This window comes from Marmota monax, unplaced genomic scaffold, assembly GCF_021218885.2.
Source record: "Marmota monax isolate L192 unplaced genomic scaffold, Marmota_monax_Labrador192_F-V1.1 WCK01_AAM20220418_F8-fsc00836, whole genome shotgun sequence".
Lineage (NCBI taxonomy): Eukaryota > Metazoa > Chordata > Mammalia > Rodentia > Sciuridae > Marmota > Marmota monax.
In genome coordinates this window covers 40285-67188 of record NW_026694093.1, presented here as the reverse complement: position 1 = coordinate 67188, position 26904 = coordinate 40285, and the positions used below count along the sequence as shown (strand labels likewise).

Here is a 26904-nt window from a genome sequence, read left to right as displayed (position 1 = left end):
AAAACAACAACAACAAAAAAAAAGAATGACCACCCATGATTTTATCAAATTAATCAAAAGCACACAGACACACGGGCATATCCATCTCATACTGGGGAAAAAAAAAAAAAAAAAGCTAGGCCCATGAGCATTGAACACAATAGAACACCAAATGGGTCACTCCAGACCCATAAAAGGAGGGGCACCTCAAAACTTGACATAGTGGCACCTTGACCCCATCACCTGTTCACTTGTCTTCAGTCTTGCCTATGAAAATCACCACAGCAACAATCCTCCAAATCTCTGGCCTCAGGCTTTAGTAGATTGTAGTTTCTTCTGTCTGTGTTGATCACTTAAGTCCCACTCCACACTGACACTGTGAAACTGCCACTGTCCAGACCTTGGCCTAGAATAAGTTCCTTCACGTTTTTAATATTTATTTTTTTAGTTTTAGGTGGATATAATCTTTATTTTATATGGTGCTTAGGATAGAACCCAGTGCCTCACATGTGCTAAGCAAGCACTCTACTACTTGAGCCACAAACACAGCCTCAAGTTCCTGCATTTTGACAGCGCTGCACCTTGAATAAGTTCTGCTGGTTCCAGACTGTGATACTGTCTGACCACCTACAGTTAGTTATTATTTGCATCCATCTGTGTTCTCTGCCTTTGCTCTCAGTTCATCCCCTGAACCCCTGTACCTGCCTTACTTAATTCTTCTTGGCCTTTCTGTAACCCATATGTATAGTTATGTGAAGTGTGATGTCTGCTGTGAGTGCTTAGATATTATAGATATTAAAAGTGAAATAAAAGAACCTGTGATTGTCCAGCTTTTGACTACCAAATGATCCACAAGTATTCAGTGAACTGCCACTGATGAAGGTGGTGTAGCCTGTAAATTTATTGTTATTCAATAAATTCTGACATTGTAGAATGACAATAAAAAAAGCCACTTCCACATTTTCAGGTATTTGTTTAAAAACAGTCCTACTCCTGGCACCACTTTTTTTGTTTTATTCTGTTTCCTATGGTTATAACTTAACAACTGGATAATTTATTTTAAAAAAAGAAAACTGATTCTTATAGTTCTAGAGGCTGAAAAGTCTAAGAGCATGGCACCAGCAATGGATGATAGTATCTGTGCTGTATCATAATATGAAGGAAGGCATAACTAGCAAGATACAGCAAGTGTGTGAGCTTGGGTCTCTCTTCCTCTTCTTTTAAATTATTAATGCCATCATGGGAGTTCAAACCTCCTGATTTCATTGAATTCTTATTACCTCCCAAAAGCTCCACCTTCAAATACTATTAGCGTATGAATTTAGGGATTATGTTTCCAACACATGAATTTTTTTTCTTTTTAATATCTAGAGTATACAAAGAACTCAAAAAATTACACAATAAGATAACAAATAACCCAATCAACAAATGGGCCAAGGACCTGAACAGATACTTCTCAGAGGAGGACATACAATCAATCAACAAGTACATGAAAAAATGCTCACCATCTCTAGCAGTCAGAGAAATGCAAATCAAAACCACCCTAAGATACCATCTCACTCCAGTAAGATTGGCAGCCATTATGAAGTCAAACAACAACAAGTGCTGGCGAGGATGTGGGGAAAAGGGTACACTTGTACATTGCTGGTGGGACTGCAAATTGGTGCAGCCAATCTGGAAAGCAGTATGGAGATTCCTGGGAAAGCTGGGAATGGAACCACCATTTGACCCAGCTATTGCCCTTCTTGGACTATTCCCTGAAGACCTTAAAAGAGCATACTATAGGGATACTGCTACATTGATGTTCATAGCAGCACAATTCACAATAGCTAGACTGTGGAACCAAACTAGATGCCCTTCAATAGATGAATGGATAAAAAAAAAATGTGGCATTTATACACAATGGAGTATTACTCTGCACTAAAAAATGACAAAATCATGGCATTTGCAGGGAAATGGATGGCACTAGAGCAGATTATGCTAAGTGAAGCTAGCCAATCCCTAAAAAACAAATGCCAAATGTCATCTTTGATATAAGGAGAGCAACTAAGAACAGAATAGGGAGGAAGAGCATGAGAAGATCACCATTAAACAGGGTCGAGAGGGGGGAGGGAAAGAGAGAGAGAAGGGAAATTGCATGGTAAAGGAAGGAGACCCTCATTGTTATACAAAATTACATATAAGAGGATGTGAGGGGAAAGGGGAAAAAAACAAGGAGAGAAATGAATTACAGTAGATGGGGTAGAGAGAGAAGATGGGAGGGGAGGGGAGTGGGGATAGTAGAGGATAGGAAAGGCAGCAGAATACAACAGACACCAGTATGGCAGTATGTAAAAAAGTGGATGTGGAACCGATGTGAATCTGCAATATGTATACGGGGTAAAAATGGGAGTTCATAATCTGCTTGAATCAAATGTATGAAATATGATATGTCAAGAGGTTTGTAATGTTTTGAACAACCAATAATAATAAAAAAAGTTAAGTCTAAACAAGAAATATGCTATCCTAGAAACCAGAGAAATGAAAAGCAGTATATAGGTGCTGTAAATTTGCAATAATATTCAGAAACTCATAGATTTGTTTGTTCACTGCCTTAAAGCAATTGGGAAATTGTTTTCTGAAAGTAAATTACTATTACTCTCAGTAAAACTTAGACTGTTTTCTGATATTGTGCATTAAAGAAGGGGACAGCATTTTATGTAATCCACAACTAATTTCCTCCATTTAGTGACAGGAGAAACCACAGAAAATATGTTTTCTAGTTATCCTGCTATCTCTAGTTTGGAACCACAAACAATCTTATTACTAAATGATGCAAATAAAGTACATATGATTAAAATTATTTAAATATATTATAGTGGTATTTTAAGGAAAAATCTATAGTAATGGCCATGCTGCTGAACCATTGTTGTTAGAAAGCATCCTAGGGAATGGGTAGTATAGATAAAGATAAACTAAGAGAAATCCTGTGGCATGTCCCTTCCCAGCTTGTGCCCATCAAGTTTACTCTTAGCACAGCACATTCTAGGAGATCAGAGGATAGAACATAATCACTTCCCCAACAGTGGGATGATCTGTGAAACAGATAAGGTCTATGGAGCAATGATTCTGGTTTGGCACCTGAATACCATCTTGTACCAGGCATTAAGCTGTCTCTGGACTAGAAATTCTCTGTGTGAGAATATAAAAAAAAAATATTCTAATTTGTTATATATGACAGCAGAATGCATTACAATTCATATTACATATATAGAGCACAACTTTTCATCTCTGGTTGTATACAAAGTATATTCACACAATTCATGTCTTCATACATGTACTTGGGGTAATGATGTCCATCTCATTCCATCATCTTTCCTAACCCCATGCCCCCTCCCTTACCCTCCTTCCCCTTTGCCCTATCTAAAATTTATCTAATCCTCCCATGTCCCTCCCAACCCCATTATGAATCAGCATCCTTAAGTCAGAGAAAACATTTGGCATTTGGTTTTTGGGGATTGGCTAACTTAGCATTATCTTCTCCAACTGCATCTATTTACCTACAAATGCCATGATTTTATTCTCTTTAATTGCTGAGTATTCCATTGTGTATATATGCTACATTTTCTTTATCCATTCATCTACTGAAGGGCATCTAGGTTGGTTCCACAGTTTAGCTATTGCCAACACATGAATTTTTGAAGTACACATTCAAACCATAGCAACACCTTTAAAACAGATTATTCCTAGGGTTAGGATAGTGGTACAGCACTTGCCTAACATGCACACTCCCTGGTTTCATTCCTCAGTAGAAAAAAAATCCTTTCTCATCTGAATCAGAAATTTTAGGGCATGATCACTAAAGTAGTGCCACATGGGCTGCACCAAAATGCAGTATCCTCTCTAAAATTTATGCCGATCTTTCTGATCAGGCTTGAATTCCTTCTGTCAGCTTTGTGGTGGGAAAAAAAGGAGGAAGAAAGAAGAAAGGGAATATACACAGCAAAAGGATGTTTTGAGTATGAAAGTTCTAGTATCTGTTTTCTACAAATCAAAAGAATGTAACTGGACTCTCTTCAGACACAAGAATTTTCTCTAGTGGAAGCTTCTGGCTTAACAGAAGCATGTATACATGCTTGCCTACTATTACATATTCTCTCTCACACACATACACACATACTCTCACTCACTCTGGATGTCACATACATATCTATGGCATGAGGGAATGGCTACAATTGACCAACTGCTAATTGATATTCTCACAAAAACTTTAAAGGGGCTGAACTTCTTACATTGAGCAGTACTAAATTATCCAAGTTAAAAATCTTTTGGTGAAGATTTTAATTGGTTTTATTAAGATGAAAATAATTTTAAGAGCACCTAATCAGTAGCTATAAGAAAGCACAAAATTCAAATAAAAACAAAGGAGGACTAGAAAGAGCCCAGGACATTGGGAAAATCTACATTCAGGTTCCTTAACTGCCATTTATCAGCAGTGTGTTCTTAGGTGAGTTACTCCCCTCTCCCAAGTCTGTCTCCTCATCTGATTGCTCCTATACTGATTCATTAATATGAAAGTCCTGAGCAAATTACACATTTTGCCTACTGTAGCTCTAGTCATATAATGAAAGAAAAAAGTTCTGCCGTATTGATGCAACAATTTCATTTTTCCAGTAGGCCAGAGCTAGGGAGTATGAATTATAGTTATAAATCACCTATCTGCAAGGTTCAATTCAATGCTTTTAACTGGAATTTTAGACACCTTGTAAAGGTACAAATGATAACCAGGCAGAACAATCAGAAACCCCCAGTTCAATATTAGGAAATTTATCTCTTAGAGTCCTTGGAAACTAATTCTCCTCCAATCCACTCTCTCCTACAAGAATTTTCCAGTGATACATATCAAATCAAAATCCACTCATTCAACACATTTATTCAGTGTCTCAAAATCCTGGCCCTCAAAGAACTCACTGCTAAGAAAAAATATGTGTTAGTTATAAAGTAATGGGAATAATATTTTCAAAACCAGAAATTATACATTATAAATGAGACTTGTCTCCTTTATCCAGCCTCCTTGGGAGGCAGAGCAATATGTCATTGCTCGAACTGTCTTTGAAGCTTTCCCCTTAGAAGCACCCTGAGAGTCTACAGTCTGTTCATTTGAATATCCTAAATGGTGCCAAATCTTCACCCAGAGTGGATTTGATTTTTTGGAAACTGCCAAAAGCCAGCCAGAACCAAGTTTAGTGAATACGATGTGTGATCAAACTAGGTGGAACTATTTTGGTTCAAAATGATATATGATTATAATGCAATAAGACAGCTTTTCTTATATGATTTGTAAAACTGACTCTAAAGGGAATTAGAGATGAGTAGCAAGTAGTATGAGCAATGGAAGGGGCATATATCCTTTTTGCTCCCCAGTAACTTCTTTGAATAATAATACTCATTTGGATATATAATCTTGAATATAAAGTTTGCTTTGATTAATCACTTATAACTCATAAATAGAAGGTTTCTTAGTATACTGGAACTAATGTGTTATGGGGGAAAAGGACTGTCACTAAACTAGAGAGAGAGCATGGCATGCAGGAAAGAGCACAGACATCAGAAGGAAACTCTCTTGGAATAGAATTACAACTTGGCCCCTTAATACCTTAATAACTTTAGGGAAGGCACAAACTCTCTAAGACTCTAAAATGAGCCTGCTAACTAAAACTCAATAAATCACAGCTATTGTTCATAAATTCAGTAAATTTAAGACAATTTTCTGACTATAGATGGCTTTATATGACAGAACAATAATCATTTGGGTGATGAGTAGTAAGCTCACTGACAATACTGACATTGCGCTCATGCTGATGGATTAGGAACCTGCTTTTAAAACACAATTCATAGAGAATATCTGCAGTGACTGACACTATGTATTTTTATAATATGGGGCAGGTATTGTCTGTAGAACTCCCACCACAATGACCTTTCTAAACTGTCTGAACATTCTAGGCCCTCTCAAAGCCCCATGTCTTTGCATATTTTGTCCTTTCTAAGATACTATTCCTGTCCTCTGGTCTGATAAAACCCACAATCATCCTTCAAAATCTAGCTTAAAAGTCACTTTCACTGTGGAATATTCCCTGTCTGCTCTACACAGTGGCTCCACACTTTGTACTCCTGTGGCTTTTGGATCTTATCTCTGTAATGCCTTATACTTTGTTGATTTTTTAATTTCTTTCCATTTGTTTCTTTCACTAGTCTTGAGCACCGAAAGAGGGACTACATCCCATTTATTCTTGTACTTAAGGCACCTAGCACATCTTTTGGTACATGGTAGGAACTTGGGAGTTGCTCCATGTATTAATACTTTAATTAAACTTTGCAAACAACACTTAAAGACCTTTAGTGAACTATGCTATCAACAATTATATTCAGTTTTCCTGACTTTAAGTAAGGGATAGGAGGACTTTAGAAGATGCAGCACAGAGAAATTTCCAAACACTACTGACCTCAACATGTACTCTACACCCACACTACAGAACCCTCAGAGAGGCATTTCTCAGTTTTTTTTGTTTTGTTTTGTTTTGTTTTTATAGTGTAGCACACATGAGAGATGCACAATATTTCCACCAGGAGCTTGCTGTGGACAACTTCAAAGGCCTAGCAGAGTTCTTATATTCTTCCATAGCTGCCTGGCTACCAGGGCTGAAGGGTCTTTTCTGAGCCAGCAACTCTCAAGGCCTCATGGTCTTGGCAGGGTACTCATTTAATTCCACCTAATCCCAGATCCCCAACCCTTGGGAATGTCCCAGAATCAGGGTTTGCCAATTTTGCAGTTCTATTAGCTTATTTATTCTAGGAATAGACCCCTAGTTACTAGGAAGTGTAGAACATTCAAAGGAAGGACTTCTTGGTGGTCCAATGTGTCTCTTTCATCAAGTCTTAACCTGTGTAACTAAAAAGCAATTATGGGGGGAAAAAGTTCACAATCAACCATTTTGTGCCAGATGGAAATAGGCAGAGGGTCAGATGCAGCCCTACACAACTTAGTGTTAACACTTGTGAATAATTCTCTGTCATTGCAGTTTCCAGAGCAGTAGTTTCAGATTCACCAAGATCTACAAGGCGGGACAGAGATCTGGAGCCACAGCCCACGTCTTGGAAACTACCAAACCATGCTAGTAAATAATGTTGTGAAACATACATAATCTGCAAAGAAAGGCAGCCACATTCTGCTTTAGTTTCAAGGTCTTTCCCATGTCTCCTATGGAATAGCTAAACTCTGAAGGCAGGAAGAGGGTAATAAGAAAGAGAATCAGGCCACAGGCCCACCAGGAAAACAGTGATTGAAACAGCAGCTCTAGATAGTTCTTATAGGCTCAGGAGAGTTATTCACTCGTTTAATCTACAAATATTGGTTCAATAATTATATCAAGGTATAATAATGGTAGAGTAATGACCTTGGCCCCACAGAGCTTATAGTAGAAGAGAGTAGTAGCAATCAAATAGCACAGAAATGCAAGAGCACAAGTAATTGTCATGATGAAGGAATGTGGTAAACTACAAAGATTGTTCAAACAGGCAGCAGCGGCCCTGGTTGGGAAGTTAAGAAGTCTATCCTCAGCAAGAACCAAGTGACCAGAGATCTGAAGGATAAATAGCAATTAACTAGATCACGAGGAGAGGGAAATATTCCTGATGAAGAAAACTGTGTGTGTCAAGGTCCTGGGATAGGAGGGAGAGATTAAATTGGCTCAGAATTAGAGGCAGGGAACAAAGCAGCAGCATCAAGATCTAAGGATCCAGCAAAAGGCATATTCCTGTCTACATCCTCAGTTTGCTCTCTAATTGTCTGGAACTAAAGAATGATGTTAGAAACGAGGTATGCCCACAATACATGCTTAAAAAGAAATAACTTGCCAATATTACTTGGCCCATGTCTTACTGAAATTTTTGTAAGGTAATACTACTATTTCCTGTTAACAACACTGACTTTCAGGAAAATAGTGCAGTAAAAAAGACCTTTAAACTTTTCAGAGGAAAAAAAAGAAACTTTTCAGGCAGAGATGCATTTTAATTCAGGTAGAATTAAGGTACTGATAAAAGTTGAAGATTAACATAAATCTCTTTAGTTAGAGTATTTCATGATAATTCCCAGATATTAGTATTTTGAGGAAAAAAAAACAAAGCTAAAGGAAAAATGGTTACGGGTGTTTTCAGTGTAGCACTGTTTTGCTTTGGCAACTCTGTTAGCCTTTTAGATCACTTGAGGCAGTTCCTTGTGATTTCTGGATTATCTGTCACATTGGGAACAAGCCTTGGAACTTTCTATTTGTAAAGCACTTTGCAATCAATCATTAATCTAGCCTCACTATCCTACTTAGAGATTATACACATTCTACAGATTAAACAGACAGATAAGTGGGTTGCCCAAGGACAAAAAACAATTCGGCTTTTACTTATCTCTCTTATCACCCTCTCCAAACAATGAAGACACACAAAACATGTCCAACCCCAGCACCATTCCCGTTTCCCTGCACACCAATCCCTACTCCTAGAAGAAGCCAAGTGAAGGGACTGCAGTTAGTTTTGTTATGTATTATAAATATGTCCCTCTATGTGCAGTGCCTTCAAGACCAACAACGATAATGACTACACTGTGATAGGGACAGTGGCACTCAAGATCAGAATATGAACTCACAGAATAAGAGTGCCTAAGAAGCCATGATGGTTTATGGCTTTAAATTTCACCATCCCTAAGGAGACTGCACCGCCATCATACAGAAATACTCTCCCAAGACTTCCTTTCATCCCCAACAAGCAAGCAAGATAATAGTTTCCACTGGGCTCTCACAGTTCAGTACTGCACAGTACAAAGTTGCCTGTTTACGAGGTGTGCCCACAAAACACACTTAAAAACAAAATGGGGTTCCCTCCTTCACCCCCAAGTTGGGACAGCCCAGCATTCAAAGTACAGAGCAGAGGACCTAGCACACAAATGGTTTATTAAGTGCATGGCTTCCCACTTGCAAATAGGAAACATCTGTGAAGTATCCACAGAGCAGCGGAATTAAGAGATCAGTTAGGCCAACCCCTTACGTTATAGATGAGTCAAAGAAGTGCAAAGAATCACCAGGTTACATATGGCCTGGTCTCCAATATAGGACTTTTGGTTCAGTTTAGTTCTACAGACATTTCATATGTGTCTACTATGTTCCAGGGGTAGAAGGTGCTGGGGGAAAGGAGGAAAGCAGGAGCTAGTCTCTGCTTCAGCGAACACACAGCCTGGGGGAGGGAACAGAGAGTTACTGAACAGTTGGACAAGTGCAAGGACGGACACTTGATTCCTTTGCCAGTGTTTTCTCCACACTGTCCACTGGGTGATCCCCATCTGGGGAATAAGGACAGCAAAATGTACTTCCTGCAAACAAACTTATAGGGAAGACTGATGAGAAAACGCGTATGGAAAATCAGGCTCGCCCCCAAAGGCATTATGTAAGGTATTGCCATACCCTGATACAGACTCCAAGGATTGAATCATGTTTCAGCTATCGAATAAACAAAGCATCAAACAAACAAGGGATGGGTATAAATCCAAGAAAAACCTCAAGGGCTGACAAGAACTGAAGGAAACAGCTGTGGTTGGGGTGTAGGGGTGTTGGGTCAAGTGAGATGGCCCTGGCACAGAGAATGGAGGGCAGGCGGTGGGTTGGGAGAACATGGAACCGAGAAAGGGACGTTGGGTTACCAATAAGGGAAGGCAAGAGGAGAAAAATGGGGTTCCTTTGGGGAGGACAGGGATAGGGCCGGACGCCTTGGGCCGTGGTCGGGTGGTTCTAGTTGGCACTGGAGGAGAAGCGGGAAGATGGGTGCTGAGGCCCACTGCTTTCCCAGAGAGCCGCTGGCACCTGCAGGGACCCTCTGGCAGTCTCCCAGGTCTTCGGGATGCAGCATCACAGCTGCCGCGCCTACCAGAAGCCCAAGTCTCAGCCTGCCCCCAAGCCCCCGGCGCGGACTCCCGGAGGCGCCGGCGCCGCCACCACCGCCACCGCCGCCTCACCTCGGATTGAAGTCCTGGAAGAGGCCCCTCAGGTTCATGGCGAAGAACTACACCGCGGAGTCCTCCTCTCCCCCCTCCCCCCGCACAGCGCAGCCTGCGCGTTACAGCGGATACATGGTGCCAACGCCAGCCGCGTCCCCGCCGCCGCCCTGAGAAACCTGAGCCACCGCCCCCCACCCCTCCTTCCGGGCTTCCGTATGGCGGCTGCGCATGCGCCCGAGCCCCGCCCTGAGTTCCCGGCGTCTGGGCGGCCCCCAGTCCTTCGTCCCCAAGCAGCCAATGGAACCGACTGCGGGTTCTGGAGGTTGGGGTAGAAGTGGCCCCGAGGGAAGGGGCGGAGAAACGCATGGGAATGCTGACTGGGTGGAGGCCTGCGGAGGGCGAGCGCACCGTCCAGGAGTTGTGCGGTGAGGTCTTCCTAGAGACCTGTCCCCTAGGCCTTTGCAGCCTTCTGGAGATTTCCCCCAGTGACTACTCAGCCCGCATGGCGGGGAGCTAGGAGCAACTAGTAAGACTTTGCATTTTGACAATCCTATCCCAGGCTTCACCTGTCAGATCTGTCAGTGAATCCACAGTACGAATATCAACTTCCTTTCCAAGCCCCAGGATAGTGCATCACGATATGCTGGCTGTCTCAAATTCATGTTACCTAGTACCAAAGAAATCTCCCCTCCCTGGTGGTGTCTTCCCTTCCTGAATTCCTTCTCTCCATTGGCAGCAGGCCTATTCAGGGAATGCCCAAACTGGAAATGTGCAACTCATCCTCACTTTCCTAACCTACTTCAGGTACTCCTTGGCTCCCTCTTAGACTTTGTGGTCACCTCAGAACTGGCCTCATCCTCCACTCCCAGTCATCCTACTTAAAAGTGCCAGTTTCATCTTTCTTGGGGAAGTCAACTTTTATCCTCAGTTTTTCTCCTCTGCAAAAAGGAAATAATAAAACTGTCTTTCACAGCTTGTTGGGAAAATTGAATGAAAGCATGTATTACACACTGCCTAGTACATGTTAGGTGCTTAAAGAATGTTGTTGCAAGTTGGTACTGCCAAGCTCAGAGATTTTTTTTTTTTTTTTACTCCAAAAGCAGGACAACCTCATAGCAGGTTTCCTAGTCTAAGGTCTTAATTTCTGGTCAATTTAAGAGTTTTTCATGAGCACAGCAAAACCTTAAACATTAGTATCATTATGGATAATCGTCCTGCTTTGTCACAATAGCAGAGTTTCATGAATGGCAATTTTATACTGGTTACCCCCAGGGCAAGCTTGGGAGCATCACGATTGTAAGAGTCATACTTTGCCATGATGTATCAGCTTTCTTCTGAGAACTTGAAAACATTTCACAAGTGATAATTAGGCTTCCCCATAACCACTGGGAAATGGATATTATCATATGAGCTGGTTTTAACGATGAGTAACCTGGATCAAGCATTCAACTGTGGAAGCATAAGCACCCTGTCCCAGATATTTTGATCCAGCTCCTATACCCATCCTTCAAATGGTGTCTAGTGTCTAGCCCTGAGGAGGATCCCAGTGAACACTGAAATACAGAAGGGGAACTAAAGCACAGGGAGATTTGTATAACATGCCCTGGGCCACCTAGCTCGTGGAGATGGAGGAGCAAAGATACAACTTGAGTCCTGACAGACCTGTAGGCCATACTACTGGAAAGGGGTACCTGACAGAGACCAGAGTGACAGAACCATCTTAAGTAACAGCAGGCACCAAGAGGGAGATGGCCTGTCAGTTTAGAAATGTGAATAAGAGGCATCATGGCTCTCTCAAGACCTTGCTGCTCAGAATGCAGATGCTAGTTTTGTTGAGGTCCCAAGGACTCCTAGAGCTGAACCATTCCTCTGCAGATCCAAAATTCAATTCTGGCATTTTCCTGAAGAGATGATTAGGCCATGGGGTTTATCTAGCCTGAATAACAGAGAACCAACACATAGAACAATGGTCAATGTATTGTTTTTCAAGCAAAATTGACAAGGGAAGTATATGAACCTGTGAAGACACACAGAAAGAAGTGGACTCTCCCATGGCCTCCAGTCCTCAGTCTCCAAGAGGTGGATTACCGTAACTGCCTCAAATACAACAAAGGACCAACACTGTACTCTGCCAGTATCTCATGGAAAGAAAACCCAGAAATTTCCAGTGTCTTCTCTCCAGCAAGTGCAAAATATCCTTCTGCTAATATGCTGCCTACCTCAGATCCTTACTTTGCTGTTCCACTCTGGAAGGGGGCTCAAAGATTTACCAGCTTGCGTGGATTAGACCATAAATGACCTTGACAGAGTGAAGACCCTGGGCCATATGCTGATGATACCCACATCATTTTCTTTTCCAATCAACATTTGGCTTTTCTTTGATTTTTATTTCCCTTGACTTTTCACCACATTCCAGGATCATATTCTAAGAGGCTCCACACATTCTCCACCCAAGGACAAGAAATGACTCTGGATTGAATTAAAAAGAAATGTGTCCCCCAATAAGCCAGAAAGTATATCCATTTGGCTTTAGGATAGACACATATTAAAATGTTCTAGATGCATCAGTGCATATCCAGACCATGGTTCTAAAGATTATCTTGTATTTATGTCACCCTTCTGATAAGTTGGTGTTTGTCCAGTCCAATACTCACATTCACCAATGGATCATCTGTAAGAGTTTTTCTTTTTCTTTTGTGGCACTAGGGATTGAAACCAGGGCCTAGGGTTTGCTAGGCAAGTACTCTACCGCTGATCTACATCCCCATTCCTGGGAAGATTGACTTCTGAAGAGCAGAGCCCTGGAGGAAAGAATCCTGGTGCATTCCAACTCTCAGGATTAGGGGTACTGGGTTAGAGGAAGAAAGTGACTATGGCCCAGCTCTCCACATGATTAGGGCTTCCCCCATGGGCAATAAAATGGAGAAACTGTGGAATTAGAAAACTTGCAGTCAACACCAGTTTCACCACTGCTGGAGTGGGGGAAAAAACAGAGCTGGCATACAATCCTCCTGGGTGTGCAACTGTACCTTAGTCTTACCAAGAACTACTTCCTCAAGGAAGCTTCTCTTGGAACTTGCATTGATGACAGAGAAGGAAAGGATGATAGTGCAAAGGCCCCAGTGGTGTTCCCATCACTGTGTTTGGTCCTGGGAGAAAGTAGAAGATAACTTCCCACTGAAGGAAACAGGGGGCATTTCCTGTTGGAAGGCATGGTAGAGAGACTGTGCCTGGGCCTGCAGAACCCCACGGTATTCCTATCCTTCCCCTCTGAAGCTCTTCTGCTGACAGAGGTTCCAGGAAAGCCTTCCAGGCAGAGGAGGAGGCTCCTGGGTTCCACTTATCCAGTGATCTGTGCTTCAAAGCCCGTGTCAGATGCACGTGACCAGGCACATGGGGAAGTCAGAAGGGAATGTGCCTGCCAGAGGTCACCAAACAGCTACCCATGCAACTCTCTTGTTCTTGTCCTCATTTTTCTCTCATTTCTGAGTCTACACTCTGTGTATCTTTCCCACTTTGTCTTCATTGGCTTTCTGACTTTCCTCTGGAATCCCCTGCCCTAACTCAGATACCTTCTTCCCTTGCCTTCCCCTAAAACATGCTTTCTGTGGGGGCAGCCTATAACCTTTAGTCCTTTGGTTTCCCTCACCCAACAAGTGTTTTCAGAAGTATCTACTTTGTACCAAGCACTGTGAGGCACTGGGAACACACAGATGAATAATCAAAACACATCATTGTGTGCCTGATAAGCTTCCCGAATTGGGAATCACTGAGCTGAACCTGAAAGGACAAATAAGATTTAGAGCTGGGAAGTGAGAAAAGGAAATTCCAGGCAGAGGCAACAACACTTTTAAAGGCACAGAAGTCAGTGAATGGAGGCAAGTGGACCTTTCTGGGGATAATCTCCATCTCCCCTGGATCAGAGGATGAGATCTTTTGTCTAGACTGAGCAGTACTTGCCCAATGGCAACCACATGGTCAGGGGCATTTGTGCCCCAGACTCTAGTCACAGGTCTGAACAGCTCCCAAATGGCCTAATGAAAATTTCTCTGGAATCTCTGAAACACCTTCTTTTAGGGAGGTCCTCTAGTCTGGGCTCTAAGAGCTTATTACAAAACTATTTTCCTTGGACTTGTAAGACAGTTCTTTTTTTTCTAGATTAATGATAAAATTATTTAAGGATCAAGATTTGATGAAATGAGAGATAAATTCAAAATTTACTTAACTGTTGCTTCAACAGTTAAGTACATCCTCTTATTTTCTTTTTTTTAAATTTTTATTTATTTATTTTTTTAGTCATACATGACAGTAAAATGCGTTTTTTTAAATTTTTTTAGATGTTGATGGACCTTTATTTTATTCATTTATTTATATGTGGTGCGGAGGATCAAACCCAGTGCCTCACACATGCTAGGCAAGTGCTCTACCACTGAGCTACAACCCCAGCCCCAGCAGAATGCATTTTGACATATAATACATACATGGAATGTACAAACATCAATCATATTGTCTATTCTATTCTGCTGCCCTCCCTATCCTCCCTACTCCTTCCCTCCTCTCCCCTCCTTTCTCTCTATCCAATCTAATGTGACACACATTTTTTCTTTTTCTCATTACAACATCATATATGTATTCTGTATAACAATGAGGTTCTCCTTTGATCTTCTGTGCAACTCCCCTTCTCACTCTTTTTCCCTCCCACCTCTCTTCCCTATTTAGTGGTAGTCTTCTTCTCATGATCTTCCTCCCTATCCCATTTTGAGTCACCCCCCTTATATCAGAGAAGACATTCGGCATTTCTTTTTTAGGGACTGGCTAACTTCACTTAGCAAAATCTGCTCTAATGTCATCCATTTGCCTGCACATGCCATGATTTTATTATTTTTTAGTGCTGAGTAATATTCCATTGTGTATAAATGCCACATTTTTTAAATCCATTCATCTATTGAAGGGCATCTAGGTTGGTTCCACATTCTAGCTATCGTGAATTGTGCTGCTATAAACATTGATGTGGCTGTGTCCCTGTAGTATGCTCTTCTTAGGTCTTTTGGGTATAGTCCGAGAAGGGGAATAGCTGGGTCAAATGGTGGTTCCATTCCCAGCTTGCCAAGGAATCTCCATACTGCTTTCCAAATTGGCTGCACCAATTTGCAGTCCCATAAGACAGTTCTTAACCAAAGCCTTGCTAGACAAACACAAGCTCATAGGCATTAGCACATAGGTAGATTGTTTGGTTACAGTTTCCATTCTATCCATGCAGGGATCCTGTAGTCTCCTAAACTATTTTTCTCTCCAACCCCTCAAGCAGCCCTATATGCCTCCCCCTGACCCCTACATAGACATGCATGTCCTCTTCCAGGTTTCTGTGCCTTGAAGACCCATCTCAGGTGGTCTCAGCTCTGCCACCTCCCTTCATCCCTGGAACTTGGCACACAACAGATGCTCATGGGGTATTGTGAAATGAATTTGTACCCCGTGTCTTCTGGAACAATTACCCTTTCTTCCTAAGTCCCTGGTGGCTTACAGGCCTTATCTGTAGGCACCCACATTCCCATTTTCCTACCAGATAATTTTCTGGTCATTGACACACTGAGGTTTTTTTATCTTATTATAGAACAACTTATACTATGTTTGCACCATTCTAAGATGTGGTGTAATCCATACATTTTATAACAATCTTCAAAGGAAAAAGGCAACTGTGTAAATTAATGCACATGTGAATTGTCAGATACATACTGATTTTGAAATACTAAAATCTAAGGAAGGAGGTGCATCTTAGATGTTCAGTAATAACATTTACTTTGTGTTGGCCACCTACTTTGGGTAAACGTGGATAATATTTTCTATGGGTTGAATTGTGACCTCCAAAAAAGATATATTGAACCCCTAATCTCTAATACCTGTGGAGGTGACTGTATTTGGGAATAGAGGCTTTGTAGGTATAATCAAGTTAAGATGAGGTAATTAGAGGAAGTCCTTATCCAATATGATGATGTCTTTATGAAAAAACGGAAATTTGGACATAGGCACATAGGAATAGCAGCCATACAAATATGAAGGCAAAGGCTGGACTGAAGCTCCCATAATCCAAGAAAATTTGAACACCTGGGGCTACAAAACACTGAACAAAGGCAAAGAAGGATAATACCCTAGAGTCTCCAAAGAGATCAAAGCCCTGATAGCACCTCGATTTTGGATTTCAATCCCCAGAATTATGAGAATACATTTCTGTTGTTTTAAGTCACCCGCTTTGTGGTACTTTGTCACAGCAGACTCGGGGAACTAATGCAATGTCACATCAAGTTCTGATGTTATACTGTTATTATTCACGTTTTACAGATGAGGAAACTGACAGATCACTAGACATCAAGCATGGAAAATGTGCAGCCAGGTAAATTAACCTTTTGGATATTTTCAAAACTAGGGGGTGGCAGCTTCCAGCTCATTTTAAGCACATAATTGAGTTCTGGGGACATAACTCATATTCTGGCTACTATCTGGGAGGAAATGTTTTTAAAAAAGGAAATTGGAAATGTTATAGACAAAAGAGGATTTTCAGTCAGCAATTAGGCAACTGTTGGCTTTTTGAACCTTGAAAATTATGTGAGCAAGAAAGGTTTGTAAGTAACCATATAGAAGACTGCCCTGTAATTCCAACCTTTCACAGGGATTATTTGGAATGTCCCTCTAGCACTCCAGAGAAACATGAACCTGGGAGGCTGGGAGAAGGGCACATCATTGGTATCAAGTGTGTTCACCAAGGAGGACTATCTCTCACAGAGCTTTGGGGTATGGGTTGGATGCAGAAAGATAGGACTCAAACATGCTAGTGAAAGTGCACAGTGGAGGAAAACTGTCAGCTTTGGGGGCAGCTGGGAAGCAGAGAGAGCATGAGGAGCCAGACACAAAATTTAATCCCCAAGGGCATGCTCCAAGTGGCATATTCACTATAGCCATGCCCCACGTTCCTATAGTTACCACCCATTAGTCCATTCAAATTTTTTTTTTTTTTGGTACTGGGGATTGAACTTGGGACATTCAACCACTGAGCCACATCCCCAGCCCTATTTTATTCCTTATTTTTTTGGGGTGGTGCTGGGGATTGAGCCCAGGGCCTTGGGCATACTAGGAAAGTGCTCTACCAACTGAGCTATATTCCCAGCAGTCCATTCAAAATTATAAACACAGAGCTGGGGTTGTAGCTCAGTTGTAGTGTGCTTGCCTAGCACCAGTGAGGCACTGGGTTTGATCCTAAGCACTACATAAAAAATAAATAAAACAAAGGTATTGTTTTATTGTCCAAATACAATTAAAATTATCTAAAAGATTATTAACCCATCAAATGGATCATTCCACTGATGAGGTTATAGCTCTCATAATGTAATCATTTCACCTCTAAGCATTGCTACATTGGCTATCATGATTCTAACACATGAACATTTGGGGGGACATTTCATATTCAAACCATAAAAAATTGATTACAGAGTTTATATTCAAAAGCAAAATACCCACGAGAGCTAACACAATATCAAAGAAGAACAAAGTCAGAAAACTGACATTATCTGACTTCAAGAATTACTGTAAAGTTATATTTATCGAAACTGTGTAGTACTGGCAAAGAACAGACAAATAGCACAATGGAACCAAATAGAAAACTCAATTAACTCTAATATAGTCAAACTGATCTTTGACAAAATGGTAAACACAAAGGCAGGTCAATAGAGTGAAGATAGTCTTTGCAACAAATAGTGTTGGAACAACTGGACATGCATGTATTAAAAATAAAAAAGATTCTAACCTTACACAAAATTAGCAGATTTTATCAACTTTTACAGAGAATTTCACAAAATTAATTACCTTTTACTAAAGTTAACTCAAGATGGATCACAGATCAAAGTGTAAAATACAAGCTATAAAGCTTATATAAAGGAGGTGACATAGGAGAAAATCTAGGTGACCTTGGGTTTGGTTATGACTTTTAGATATAACACAAACAGCATAATCTGCAAAAGAAAAAAAAATGACAAGTTGTAAATCATTCAAATAAAGAAAATACATGTGGCTGTTAAGAGAAGGAAAAGACAAGAAACAGACTGGGAGAAAATCTCAGCAAAACACATATCTGATAAAGGACTGGCATCCTGAATATATAAAGGTAATAATCTCTTAAAACTCAACAATAAACAGCCCAATTTTAAAAATTCACAAAAGATCTGCACACACACCTCACTAAAGAAGATATCTAAGAGTATGAAAATAAAAAATTGATTATAAAGTTGTAATAAGAGTATGAAAAGAAGAGTCTGAAAAATTGTTCAACATAATATGTTGGCTTCATATTGTCAAAAGCTTCTCTGAAATGGAAATGAGGGTCCTTGAGAAAAACTGGTGCCTAGCACTGAGGGTTTGTGGATAGGGAAGCTTTTGCTTTGGAAGCTCCTGATGCATTACAGTTCAGAAACTCCATACTGAACTGTGGCCCATTAACAGAATCCAAGGGAGCGAAAGGTGCAGGTATATTGGGTGGGAGTACATTAAAGACTTTGAGTAGGAATAAGAAGGGACCACACTTGCTGGGTATAGTGGTGCACATCTGTAATCCAAGTGGCTCAAGAGGTTGAGGCAGGAAGATTGTGAATTCAAAGCCAGCTTCTTAGTGAGAGGCTAAGCAACTCAGTGAGACCCTGTCTCTAAATAAAATACAAAAAAAAGGGGGCTGGGGATGTGGCTCAGTGTTTGAGTGGCCTTGAGTTAAAAAAAAAGGGGCCACACTCACTGCTTTCCTGACCCACACTTTGACTCACAGTTCATTCAGAAAGGAGATGTTCATAGGCTACAGAGAAGTATGTAATATGACAAAATAAAACACATTGCACAAAAATAAGACAAGGGAAGCCAGGGATAATTAAAGTGAGAAGGGTGGAGGGTGGAGCCTGCAGTAGCTGTAATACTCCAAATAGGAGACAGGAGTCCAGCCTCAGGAAGACCTGATTTGAGCTCAGGTCTCTCTTGCATCTCAGAGCCAAACCATGAATGTCCTAGGGAGGCCACATCTGCCATTTGGTCATGGGTATTAGAGGTCTGGCCTATTGGAATCTGCGTTAATGTCCAGAGCAGGGCCCTGCACAGCAATATACCTGTCAGCCTCATCCACTATCTTTCCCAACAAATTGGATGGTGCATGCCAACTCCACTGGGAATGTTGACCATCAGGGACATAGTGGGGACAGATGGCCACATTATAGTTCCAAAGGGGACATGGACTCTCATTTACATCCACTCAGACTTCAATGTCTGCAGGGCTTATTTGGATTTACACTCAATGTAGATGCTATTCAACTTTGCCTTCGCCCTGAATGCTGTCTTATGGATTTCCCTTGGCTGCACACCATTAATCCTGCCACCAGCTCCTATTATACTGAGGCCTATCTCCATCTCTGGGACTAAGAACAAGGGACTGGGACCCCTCCCTTGCTCAGGGGGAGCCTTAAGACACCTGCCAATATTTGCTGCTACAGGAAAAGGCTGGAAAAAAACAGGCAGGAGGTCAACCTCTTGCCAAGGAGGCTGAAGCTCAGAGAGGGCTATAACCATGGCCAGTCAGACAAGGGCACTTGTCAGGGCAACAGGATCATGGCTGAGAATCCTCACAGCAGCCCCTCAGGAGGCAGGTTCAGGAAATCTGGAGAACCTCAGGACCTTCCCATGGTGGGTACTATAGTCTCCAAAGGCCTCAGAGCCAGAGAGCCAATGGTATAGATTCTAGCCCAGATCTGAGGGTCTAAAATCAGAAGTTCCAGAGCAGGAGAAGTTTGATGTCCCAGTTCAAGCAGTCAGGAAGACAGCCAATTTCAACTTCCTCTGCCATTTTGTTCCATGCTGACCTTGAATGGATTGGAGACTTCCCACCCATCTGCTCTGCCCTGCCCAGCTGTTAGCATTAGCTCAGTCCCTGGGTGGTGTTTGTCCACACAGCAGTCTGATGCAATAGAAACTGGGCACTGGAAATGTCCCCAGGAAAGGTAATGGGGGCCACTTTGGCCATCCTAGCTGTTACAATCTTGCTGTCTCTAGCCTCACTGGACAAGCATTCTCCACACATGTCATCACTCTCCAAAAAACTGCCATGTAGTGCCCTATTCCCAGCAGTGTCCATGCTTACACCTGGAGTGCGTCGCAGGGGTCCTTTCCCAGGACCACCTAGCTCATGATGTGGCCCAGGGCCCCAGCTCACTTCCAGTCCCATTCTGCTCCTATGTCCCTCACCTGGCCAGTCCACAGATGTTCACATGGATCCAGTGGGGCCTCTTCCTCCTGCCTCTCCTGGGGCTGCTGATCCTCATCACCATCATCTGAGAACCCCAAAGCCCTCTCCTGCCCATCTCCTTTCCAAGTCCTAAATTGGGTCTGGGGAGTGTCCTAATGACCACTGCTCCATCTTCTACATGCAGCCTTAAGTCTGCACAAACTTCCTGCCTGGGAACACCATGGTCCTAGCTGGCTTTGTGGTGGCTGACTGAAGTACATTCTGCCCTACCTCTCTGGATCAAACCTCAGAAAGCAAGACCTCATAATCACTCAGGTAGGGTGATCAGTTCATCAAAGCTTGGTCATTATATGGAGGATCAGCTGAATAATAACTCATAATCATGGTGAGTTGTTACTCATGCACAGAATGATCATTATTTACCAACCATTAGGAGACTCACCAAAAGGCTGCATCATCTCCTGCCAGTACTACCTAAATCACAACTTATTCAGAAGGGATTTTTTTTTGCTGTGTTGGGGATTAAATCCAAGGCCCCATATATGTCAGGCAAGTACTCTACCACTGAATGTACATCCCCAACACCAAAAGCAGATTCTTGACTAGGGTATTTCAAGTAGAGATATGATGTTAACATCAGCACCAGGTCCTGTTTTGTACTGATTTTATCTTTGTAGGGAGAGAGGATAATGCTCCAAACTGGGCAGACTAAGGCCAGGTCCAGGAGAAAGTGGAAAAATTTGGGCACAGCAACAGGAGAAGGAAATTTCCCATTGTCAACATAGAATTTGGCTATTTTAAAGACTGCTTTCCATTTTCACTGGAGAGGATATCCCAATGCTCAGGGGATTGATGGTGGTACCTTAGGAGCCCAATGGGTACAGGTGGCATGAAGACACTCCCACATTCAAGATTTGTTGGTGGCTTCTGCCCAAGACCTTAAAGGCACAGAATCTGCTTTCTCACATCCAAGGGAGAAAATATGTATGACTTAATATCTTAAGTGTGAAAACAAAGAGGTCTTTGTTTTGTGTGATTATGGCTTGAGAATTAATCTGTGGTTCCTGTAGCACCTCCTACAGAAATGCCTGTAACACTGATGTGAGGGCGATCTGGCTGTGACATCTGTCACTCCATTGATTGCCAGGTTGAAATGGCTGTGACAAATAACAATAATAATAATTATTATTTTAAATATTTTAGTTGTAGATGAATATAATACCTTTATTTATTTTTATGTGGTGCTGAGGATCAAACCCAGTGCCTTACACCTGCTAGGCAAGTGCTATACCACTGAGCTATAACCCCAGCCCTGACAATTTATTTAATTTGCAAAATAATTATTTTAAGTTGCAAAAGGTTGTCTCATGATATTTTCTAATTACAAGTGGACTGCAGTGCTCCTATATGTCCACGTAGGATGGAAAGACAAATTGTGGATAAGTACTCATAGTGTCTCTCATAAGCAACTAATAGGGTTTTTTTGTTATGAGAACAACATCTTCCTTTCTTGCAAGATTTTCTGAGGTCAGATAAGCCTGAAAATTTTCAAGTGACTATCTAGTATGTGAGTTACTATCTATTATACTTCAAATACAAGACCACAGCTAATTTTTAAATTATTCTAAAAATATCAGAATTCATGTTCTTACTTAATAGCACATTTGTGTACTTCTCTTTGCAATAACCTCTAATTATGATAGGCTGAAAATTTTCTCCTTAATTTGTTTAAGGGTTAGTATTTTAACCTATGAGTTATTTTACAGTTCATATGACTGAACTTGCCTGAGCACCTGTACAAATACTAGGAGGCTTATACAAACCATGATTTGCCTTTAGAAAGCTATAGAGATAAGTGACAGTGGAAGGATGATTTCTTTTCTTCTTAAAATCAGAGCTAGCACATCGAAAAAGGAAGTATTTTTCCTCTCCTCACAGGACTCCAGAGTTTTTAGAAATCCAGCTTTTCTAGATGTTTTCTCTATAGTGATTTCCATGGTCCCTCTCTAGCTTATGAAGATCCTTCAATTTTTGACCACATAGGTAAGCTCAGTCATCTGTGTATATGTAAAGTGTTCAGTTTCTAGTAATACACTCCATTAAAATACTACCAAAACATCATGATGGCTTAAAAAACTATCCTAATTTACATCTCAAGAACAAGTAGTAGATTATGTGCCAAATCATACTGCTTGTCACACATTTGGAAAAGTATGCGTGTGCATTTTGACTCTCAGGTATATACCCAAGTGTTTAAACTTCACCACTCATTTTTTTATGACAGGTAGAAAGTAGAAAATGTATTAATACACCTGGCAGGGTGCCTGGCATATACTGGATATTTAGTGATCGGCAGCTACTTTCAATTATTTTGATCCCAGATGCTACCATGTTCTCTTCTGGGAATTTGTGTTTCCCAGGACATCTTAAGGAAGTTGAAGCTAAATAGGAAGCTTCACAGGAAATCAGCCAATAATGCTGCTCAGTAAATGTTCCCTCCAAGAGGAATTTGATTAGGTGTTGGGAAGTCTTCTCAATAGGTGCTCCAAGAATTTAGGTCAAGAACCATTCCTTTCTTTCATGCAGCTTCTCTTCCACTCAAACCACTATTTTCATTCATATCTTTCACATAATCTCCCCCAGAAGTCTAGCTGGGGGAATTATCTGATTTCTTTGAAAACGGAACTAAAAATTCTGTTGTCCTAGAGATAAGACCACCTTGGCAGACATGTAATTTCATGAACTTTTTTTAAAAAAGCTTATCCTTACAAGAATGGCTTAAACTCCCTTTATGTAATAAATAATTGGTAATTGACCCAGTCTGAGTATAGTGTTAAACAGGGGGAAGAATCCCCCAAATTCTGAGAATGGTCTCTGTACAAAGACTTTTTGGTTAGGCAATCATCTGATTTCTAGGCGAGCCTGGCCCATGCCACTGGCCTGATCCTGCTGTCCATCTTGTAAGAATACTGACAAAATCAACTGTCTGCACATCAGAGGATGTACAACCCATTTTTGATGCTGGTTGGACTGACATGGAGAAATCACCCTAGGGAAGCTTATAAACTAGGACCACATAGAGACTCCCCCAAAAGTGACACTCTTCAAGAGAAACACAGGAATACCTGGACAAGTGCTTCAGAATTTTACTATATGAGAGATTCAACCTTATCAGGAAATCCTTGTAAGTGATCGGTATACATCATCTAGTTCAACCACACCATGCCTTTCATACTGCCCCAGGTGGAGATTTTCTCTGCTTCATCCACCATCCAAAAGGAACTGCTCAGAGCAGTCTTCCATTCTCTCAGTGCTAAGACACATCATCTGAGTTCTGACTTCGGTCACCATGCAGTTTCATTTAAGTCAAGTCTCCCAACTCCCAAACTGGTTTAGTTTGGCACTGAGCATTGACATTCAACTTCTGTACCCTGGAGCCCAACCTCCTCACCCTACTTCACCCTACTTTTAGGTTTCCTATATGGTTGCCATTCCTAGATTTGACCAACATACTGGTAAGGGTGGATCTGGCTTATTCTAACCTAGTAATATCTCCATCATTAATAATAGGCTCTTCAAGAGCAGATACTCAAGGAGAATTTATGGCTCAAATGTAACAGTGAGCAATCAATGGGTATTCTTTTTTTGTAGTTATACAGCATACCTTTATTTTGTTTATTTTATGTGGTGCTGAGGATCAAACCCAGTGCCTCACATGTGCAATGCAAGCACTCTGCCACTGAGCTACATACAGCACCAGCCCTGGATATTCTTTATTAAATTTATCCAACATGCTTGAAGAACCAAAGAAAATTCAGATATACATATATAATTGTGCAGAATGACATGAGAAAATGGATAAGAAGCCCGAATTGTTTTTGATTTTTTAAAAAATTTCTTGATCATCTACTTTAATGCAAATTATGACACATTTCCATGGAAATTTCATTCAATGCCATGGTGTCTTATTCCATATCATGAAATAAAATGGAAGATTTTCCAGTTGATTTACAAAACACCAAACTCTTACTGTTGAAATGGAAAATTTTTAAAAAAAATGTGTAATCAATATCATTAATAAAATCATATGCTGAAGTTAATTAAGTCTTCCATTTGAAGGAACAATATTTTTAAAATTCCAAAAGGAAAACACAGATCAAATTCTAAGTAACTCCCCAAGAAAACAGGAAAATAAAGATGGTATATAATGTGTTACTCCAAACTTCCGTTGGCCCTCCACTACATAGGAGGGGGACTTCTCTCTTCAAACACAGAGTGAAGAATGGGCCTCAATGCACAGGGTGAGAGAAGCTTATGGATGTAGCCTAGAATGCACCCTGGCATGTGCTCCCCCTACCCTAACTACAATTCATACATGGGCACAATTTTCCTCATCTCTCAAAGCCTCTTCATACAGGGATGGATAGGACCTGGGCTCACTACCATTGATTCTGGCCAAATACTCCAAGACTTTCATCTTGCTGGTTTCAGCATGGGCTCTTGGACCCCAAAGGAACTCATAGCAAGCAGGATCACTACCAGGCACCTGGCGATATTCTAGGTACTGCTCATGCACTAAATCTTCAGTGACGAGCTTCCTGGGACCCCCATATATGAAGTGTTCCCTCCCAGGATATACCCCCATCACACTTAGTGCTTCCCAGACAATCTCCGAACTGGCACTGTTGCCCTCCATGAAGATTACAAACAAAATGATTATCAGGAGGCCTGTCTTGGGCATGCTCTGGTCATCACCCAGCATCCCATCATAGGTGAGATCCAAAGCATTGGTAATGGCATAAGAGTGGCCAGAGGGGTCCACTTCCTTTATATCAATGCCAAACACTAGCTGCATGCATTCAGTGGCTACATTAAAGATCACAGAGAAGTGCTCCCAGTAATTTTTGATGACGCTACTCAGCATTTCTGCCTTGGTGGTAGGCTCCCTCATTCGATACTTCAGAAGCAGGAACTGCACCAAGTCAGCCATCTTCTCATCCAGTGTATTTCGCAGCAAGGACTCATGGTCTTCCAGGTTATGCCAGGGGAATGGATCCTCCTCTCTTTGGCTGCTGGAGCCCTCAATGGATTGGCTCCATGGATTGGGAGCCATGGCAGCAGGGGGAGAGGAGGCTCTCTGAGGACTCTGTGGACCAATTAGTGGCCCAGCAGCAGGCACCTCTCTTGGTATGGTGGGGATCAGAGTAGAGAAGGAGGCAGTGACAGTGGCCTCCTTCTCCTCATCTGCAGGAACCTGCAAACCCATCAGGTCTAGCACCTCTCTTTTGGCTTGAGGGTCTCCCCCTGGCTTGGAGGACTGATTCCACTGGAAATGAGGCATCATTATTTTCCTTGGACAGCAGGCAGGAGGATGGGCAGAAGTTTGGTGATGGGGACTCACAGGCCTGGGGAGAAACAAAGCATGTAAGTGGCCTCAGCTGAGCACTGCACCCTTGGTGGTTCTCATAAAGCCCAATTAGAGGTCTACTAGTGGGTGTTGCTCAGTGGCCACAGAGGCTCCAATTCTTCTAGCAGGACTGTACCTTGAGAAACTGAAGTGAGACTGCTCTTCAACAGCCAGCCAGGCTGCAGAGCGTGAGGCAGTGGGGCTGACAGTTGGACATGTGGGGCTATGGACGACTGGGTTCTCTTAGTATTGGGGTCGTAAGGACCCTTGGTACACTTTCCATGGTGGGCACCTCACATGACTCCCCATATTGCCTGGGGCCTCCTCTTCTCTGTGATCTGAGGATGATGCTTCAAAAGAAGACCTTACTTGACATCCTGGTTCCCACATCTCTTGGAAGTCTGCACTCTTGCTGCAGACAGTAAGCAAAACCCTGGGACTCCCAGGTCTGACAGGAGGGGTGGGCTAAACTCCATGAGATTCCCCTTTGTTCTGGGGTGGAAAAGCCCCTCTGTGCTCACTTCTGGCTCTTAACTTACCCCTGGGAAGGTCTGGACACCACACATCAGCTGTTCTGAGGTAAACTCTCTGAATGAGTGTTTACCTCCTGGAGATGGAACGAAAGGCAGTGAGATGGCCTTATATATGGTCACCACTGCCCAGGGGTAAAAGATGGCCAAATCCCATGTTTCCTGGGATTTCTTGGCTGAGAGAAGGGGCAATTTGGGACTGGGTTCCCATGTGTTCAGGTGAGGAGGTTCCCTCTGTCCTCAGTTGATTCCTGGTTGGGCCTGTGATTCTATTTCTGCTGAACTGAGTCCAGCCTTCCCTCATAAAGGCTTTTACCTCCCAGAGATTAAAGATATACAAATTAGAGAGGGGTTCTTCCTAGCTTGACAATTGGCACAAAGCATATTTCTGAGGGACATGATCCTCCTTTATGATCTTTGCCTTGACTCTTGGGATAACCTGGGACCCTTGTGTCTGATGACCTGATGTCATGCCAATGTCTGGCTGGGCACAAATGCCGCAGTCTGGCTGGGCACACAATCACGAGCCACCACACAGCTTGTAGATTCAAACAGCAACTCTTTATTCCCGAACTCACACCAGCCGTCTACAATCACGTTCTGGGGAAATCCACGTTCTCTGCCCAAATCCACGTTCTCTGCCCAAATCCACGTTCTCTGCCCAAATTCACCTCCACTGGGCTTCTATCTCCAAAATATACTGTCT

General features: G+C 41.9%; 2 protein-coding genes across 2 annotated transcripts in view; both read right to left on the bottom strand.

Moving 5' to 3' along the window:
- Tmem185a (transmembrane protein 185A) overlaps window positions 1–10164 on the bottom strand; it is a 39910-nt gene extending 29746 nt beyond the window's left edge. Inside the window, exon 1 of the mRNA XM_046465068.2 lies at window positions 10013–10164. Coding sequence (XP_046321024.1) covers window positions 10013–10050 — 38 coding nt within the window. The 5' untranslated portion in view covers window positions 10051–10164. The remainder of the gene's footprint in view (window positions 1–10012) is intronic.
- A 14466-nt stretch (window positions 10165–24630) lies between these two features.
- On the bottom strand, window positions 24631–25602 carry LOC124107158 (melanoma-associated antigen 10-like). The gene has a single exon (XM_046465067.1). The coding sequence runs from the start codon at window positions 25600–25602 to the stop codon at window positions 24631–24633; it is 972 nt and encodes a 323-aa protein (XP_046321023.1).
- Between the last annotated feature and the right edge of the window lie 1302 nt (window positions 25603–26904).

Bases quoted from the DNA above. Each gene is read 5' to 3' on its own strand.
- LOC124107158 (XM_046465067.1), bottom strand. From the start codon at position 25,602: ATGCCTCATTTCCAGTGGAATCAGTCCTCCAAGCCAGGGGGAGACCCT.